This window comes from Nannospalax galili, unplaced genomic scaffold (assembly GCF_000622305.1).
Source record: "Nannospalax galili isolate Female #2095 unplaced genomic scaffold, S.galili_v1.0 scaffold679, whole genome shotgun sequence".
NCBI classification, from domain to species: domain Eukaryota; kingdom Metazoa; phylum Chordata; class Mammalia; order Rodentia; family Spalacidae; genus Nannospalax; species Nannospalax galili.
Window position 1 is genome coordinate 643,885 of NW_008343462.1, and position 5,665 is coordinate 649,549.

The 5,665-nt window shown below is 50.5% G+C and overlaps 1 protein-coding gene across 3 annotated transcripts in view; it reads right to left on the reverse strand.

Moving 5' to 3' along the window:
- Positions 1-366: 366 nt before the first annotated feature.
- The window catches only part of Narf (nuclear prelamin A recognition factor), a 21,488-nt gene continuing 16,189 nt past the window's right edge, over positions 367-5,665 (reverse strand). For 2 of the 3 annotated variants that reach the window (XM_008839670.3, XM_008839669.3), the window contains exons 8-11: positions 5,063-5,126; positions 3,809-3,946; positions 3,300-3,457; positions 367-2,097 (exon numbers count right to left, since the gene is read on the reverse strand). In XM_008839670.3, the coding sequence (XP_008837892.1) occupies positions 1,856-2,097; positions 3,300-3,457; positions 3,809-3,946; positions 5,063-5,126 (602 nt within the window). In that variant the 3' untranslated portion in view covers positions 367-1,855. Of the gene's footprint in view, positions 2,130-3,299; positions 3,458-3,808; positions 3,947-5,062; positions 5,127-5,665 lie in introns of all 3 variants that reach the window. The other variant, XM_008839671.3, reaches the window with a different exon arrangement.

A 5,665-nucleotide genomic window follows, 5' to 3' on the forward strand; every position in this document is an offset into this window, starting at 1 on the left:
CCTGCTGCTCATACCACGTGGGCTGTGATGGAGGAACAGAAAGGCACTGCTTGCTCTCACAAGAAAAGCTTGCAGGCCCACAACCCAGGGTCAAACATACACAAAGCCCTGCATCTCACATCTTAGCACTTGGGTCCACTGGCTGCTGTTGGACCTGTGCCACAAAGCTACCAGGAAGCCAGTCCTTTCCCCCACTGCCTCCAGTGTTCAAGGCCTGCTGGGCTTCCTCCTCACCTCCCATCAGGAAGGGGCTGAGCAACAGGTAATGTCACGTAGGCTGGGGCAGGGTAAGTGTGAGCAAGGCATACTGCAGGCTATAGTCCAGGCTGGGCACAACAGCATCTGGCTTTTAACCCCACACTCAGACCCTGTGAACACTGTTTATTACATAATCAATCCTTTTTGTGGATGGATACCCAAATGCATATAGATTGAAAGCAAAAAAAGTATAGTTTAGCACAGCATATCCAGTCACGCACCTAGACAGGTTCACAGGAGTAACAACACTGAGGGGTCAAGACCTTACACATGTGAGCAATTCAAATGCTTCATCAACCCCTTCTGGGCCTCTTTAGGCATTTACGTCCTGGGCAGCTCTAATGCACGTCACGTAGCTCTGTAGGGTTCCTCACTGTGCAGCTCTTCCTGTATGTGAATATGCTGCTTCCCTTTCTAACACATGCTCAGGCTTGTAGTACTGATGCTGACTAGGATACTGCCACAGAGAACTTTGCTGAGGGGTGGGTCAGGCCAACTTGCATGAGAAGACCCTCCTGTCTCAGCTGAAAGTGCTAAAGAGCTTAGAGAGACGGAACATGAGAAAGCTGTCTCACCCATTCCAGGGTCTATGGAGTCGCAGCTCTTCTTCCCACACCACCAAGGTACCAATGAGCTAGGGCCTCTTTCACAACCCAAAGCCTAGGTGGGCAGCCCTCTCAAATCTGTTCTGCTTGTTTCTTTTTTCATGTATTTGGGATCAAATGCAGGCCTCACACATGCCAGGTAAGTGCTCCACTCTGCAGACATCTACCACTCCCCTCAGCCTCCCCCTGTGAGGTGAGTCCAACTCAAAGGCTGAATGCACAGGTCAAGCAGAGGTCTAACTCATCCACCAATGCTCACATGGCCCTGCTGGTTGAGTGCAATGGTTACTGACCTCTGGTGTCTGTGAGGAACATGGCCCACTATTGCTACAAGTTAAAATTATTATTTTTTTATATTCATCTGTGTGTGTATGAGTGCGCCATGGTATGTGGGTGGAGGTCCCTCGGGAATTGGTTCTCTGATGCCCTTACCTGCTAAGCTATCTCACCAGACCCAGAACTTAAAAATTATTTAAGATGTGTATGAGTGAAAGAGGCAAACTGGACAGGGAGGCCAGGCCTGCGTGGAGGCTATGAGCATGGTGGTACAGCTACTGGAGGCTACGGGCATGGTGGCACAGCTACTGGAGGCTACGGGCATGGTGGTACAGCTACTGGAGGCTACGGGCATGGTGGCACAGCTACAGGAGGCTACATGGTGGCACAGCAGCCTGGCTCTCTTGCTGCCTCTATATCTTTGCAGCAATGAGCTAAGGTGCATGAATCACAACCCGGAGCTTTAGCTCTTCCAGAACATGTTTTGGATTTTTTTAAAACCTAAAGACTGTGTTCTGACTCTGTTCTTGCTGAGATTTTTCTCAATCTCAGGAGATAAAGGGTACTCAGACAGAGGAAGTGCTTCTCCCAATTGAAACATTCCACTCCGCACACACTACAAAGATGGCACCAGGTGAAGCTATGCGTCGGCAGAACACTGTCAAAGGACTGACTGGATGTTTCTTGAAGTGTCCCCTCCTGACCTCTGGGCTTCGTCACCACTTGATATCCAGGCTGTCTGTGCAGGGCTCTGAACTCTGGTATGTCCTGTGCAGCACCTCCTGGACTTTGGGGGACTCAGTGCCCTCCAGCCACTCCTGGTACAACTCCTGCACATGTGCACTGCTCTCTGGGGGCCGTATAGGGATGTCAGCGTAGATACCTTCCATCTGACGCAGCAGTGCCCGGTCTGCATGGCCATCCTCTGTCTGTGCTTGGCCTCTGCCATTTAAGCATCCTGAAAGATACACAGGTGGGCCCTCTTCTTCCCTGTGGGATGGCCAGTTTCAAGGGAGTTTCACCTCAGGGAACATAGTTGGGGGCAGAAGAATGAAAGGCTCAGCAGCATCATGTGACCTGAGCTTGCTGCTGGGGCTGTCTTCTCTGAGGTCAAGAAGCCTGCCCAGGCTGAGTCCTGAGTGCCCTTTATTCTTACCATATTACTCATCAAGGGTTTTACCTAAAAGCCTTTAGGACAGGGCAGCTTTGCCCATCTGGATCTGACTTCTCTTAAACTACCCACCCCTAGAGAGCATGGAGTGGCTGTGAGCACAACTGCCTATGTCCTGTGTTGTCAATGTGCAGGCCTAATTGGGCTGCACAGGCATTAGGGCTGTGAGTCCTCCATGAGCCCACACAGCTCAGCACTGTGGTCTGATTAAGTGTCTCCTACTGGTAGTATTACCACTCTCAGATGTGCAAATGACATCATCACACACAAAATGGACTTGAGGGGCTAGGAGTAGTATGTGTAGCATACTCAAGGCCATAGGTTCCATCCCCAGCACCAAAACTTTCATTTCAAAGAACCAAGAGGCAGCTTCCTCCCTCTCGGTGCCTCCTCAGACATGACTAGGCTAGGGGCTTCCCCTGTCTCACTCTCCATGGACCTTCTTTATCCTGACAGTACACCTCACCTGCTTTACCCATCCATTACACCCAGAGGAATGCACAGATGGACCATCCCAGATCAGAGGCTCCCCTCTTTCCCTGATACCTATACCTACTCCATCAGCAAGGGCTTCCAGGGACCCCACCCCATCCTGGCTTTGGTCTGCTCTCACTGCCTCCCCAGCCTGGTCGGGGACTTTTCTCCCCCCACCTAGGTCTTCACACTGGGTTGGCTCAACCTCCCTCTGCAGCAGGGGACCTTGGGTAGCTTCTGCCCCTTCCTGCTGCCACACTGCACAGGCTCAGCCTTGGCTCCCAGCAGTCCCTGGGTGCCATCTCCATATGGCCTTAGGAGCTGGCTCTTATCTGGTACGTGAAGCCTCCTAGACACCCACAGGGAATGTCTAGGGTTACAGCTAACTGTCGGCTTTTCACACCAGAATTGAGGAAAGAGAACCTTCATGACTGAGGACAGCATGAGCCAAGAAGTACCCTGTCCTGCATGGGTGCTGTGGGGCAGGCTGCTGCTGGGACCGCTATGCCTCTTACCTCTGGGACATGCAAGGACCTCCACAAAGTGATATGGGAACTTGCCCTTCTTGAGCTTCAGGACCATGTTCTGGATGTTACGAAAGCCATATGCAGCAGCAAAGCGCAGTAAGACCTCCCCGTTTTTCTCCAGAGTGACCTCATGGAAGTCTTTGTTTCTATAAATCAGTAAAATGGTTTGGATGGTCAGTGACCTAAAGATCACTTCTGGGTGATCTTTTGATTTGAGATACAGTCTCACTATGTAGCTCAGGCCGACCTTGACATGATCCTCTCCCAGTATCCCCAATGCTTGGCTTACAGGCTTATGCTACCATACCAGGCCATTTTGCAGCTTGAGTTTAAATAGCAAGACAGTGTCAGTGGGTAGATGCACAAAAGGCCCTTCTACTGTGAACAGTGTTAGCTTCCTCATAGAGCAGCCGTACATACTACACACCATAGGCATAGCACACATACTGCATGCATACCACATACAGTGCAACTGGCTCTGGACAATGTGGCCAAACCTTAGAGCACGGTAGGTGATCTCCTCCACGTGCTCGCCGAACAGCTCCTTGGCTGCGTGTCTGAAGACGTGGGCGAGGTGCCCATCTGAGCTCACTCCATCATGACGCCACACTGCTACCTCCTTCAGGTCTCCAAACCTCAGACAGAGAGGACATGTTCTTCCTTAGAACTGATGAAGGGGCAGTGAGCACTGACCCAGTCTTCATTGGGCCAGGCTCCAAGGGAACAAATCTCACAGGTATTTAAACTTTGGGGAAAAGTATATTTTTCTTTTGACTTTTTGAGACAGGGTCTCCCTGTAACTCCAACTGACCTGGAGCTTGCTGTATAGACCAGGCTGGCCTTGATCTCACACAGATCCATCTGCCTCTGTCTCCTGAGTGCTGGAATTAAAGGCATGCACCACTATGGCCAGCAAAACTGTCACCCCCTTTTTTAAAATTAATTTTTTTTTCTTTTTTGAGACAGGGTTAGGGATTAAAGGTGTGCACCACCACATCCGGCCTAAAATTAATTTTTTAATTGTATGCATATACATGCATGTATGTAGGTATACCATGTGCATGCAATGCCTGTGTAGGCCAAAAGAGGGCATCAGATCCCCTGGATCTGGAGTTCTAGATGCTTGTCAGCCACCATGGAGATGCTGGGAATGGAACCTGGGTCTTCTGCAAAAGCAGCCAGTGCTTTCAATCACTGGGAAATCTTCCTTTTTTTCCCGTTCTCTGAGACAGGGTCTCCCTGTAGTCCAGTTGGCCTGGAACTCACTACGTAGACCAGGCTGGCCTCGAACTCACAGAGATCTGCCTAACTCTGCTGGGATTAAAGGTGTGCACCACTACACGTGGCAAAAATGAAATTTCCTATTGCATGTCACCTGAGACTGCAGGTGGGGGCTATGTCACGGCTGGTTCATTCACACTTCCTTCTGTGGCTACTATACATCTGGGACTACTATGCATCTGGGACAAGGTGGTGGGAGTAAGAATAGAATAAGGGGGCCACCTTCTGCCCCACACTTCTCTACTGGTCCTCCTTCCTAAAGGGTGAAGTATGTCCATCACCTGAGGAAACCTCCCAAGGCCCTGAGAGCATGGATAGCTCCCCACTCCAGTATCTATTTCAAAGGCCAGCAGGTTAGTGGGGCTGCAGGCACCATGCCTCAGAGCTCACATGGTCTGATCAGGGCAGCCCTGGGCCAACAGAGCTCATCAGAAGCCCTGCCTACCAGAGGCTCCTCCCCACTTACTTACAAAGTATCTACAGCAGAGTCTTTCACCGAGAGGTCACTTTGCTCCATTATCTGTGCAACTTCACCTGGAGACAAGCAAGAAGGTGAGACGCTGAAAGGAATACAACCTGCCCTGGCTCCTCAGTCAGGTTCTGCTTCTTCCAGAGAAATTCTGCACTAGGGACCCCAGACCCATCCCTGCTATAAAACCCACTCCATACTCCACTCCAGGACACAGTCATGCCAACACCGGAAGGAGAGCACTAAGAAGATGTAAGAAGGTAATTCCTCTTTTGGCCCCTGAACTGAGGGAATTCTGCAGTTGCTCCATGTTGTCCCCTAAGTTGACGCCAGTGTAGGACCCAAACCACATTGCTGTGTTCATGACACACAGACTATGCAGCAGAAGCCATGCATATCCAGAAAGACCCTGTGGTGGTCTGAATGAGAATGTCCCCCATAGGCTCCAAGTATTTAGACATTTTTGCCCCCAGATAGTGATGCTGTTTTGGGAGGTCTTAGAATCCTCCAGCCACTCTCTTCCACCATGCCTCCCCACCATGATGGACTCTTGCCCCTTTGGAACTGTAAACTAAATAAACTTTTCTGTTTATAACATGGTTCT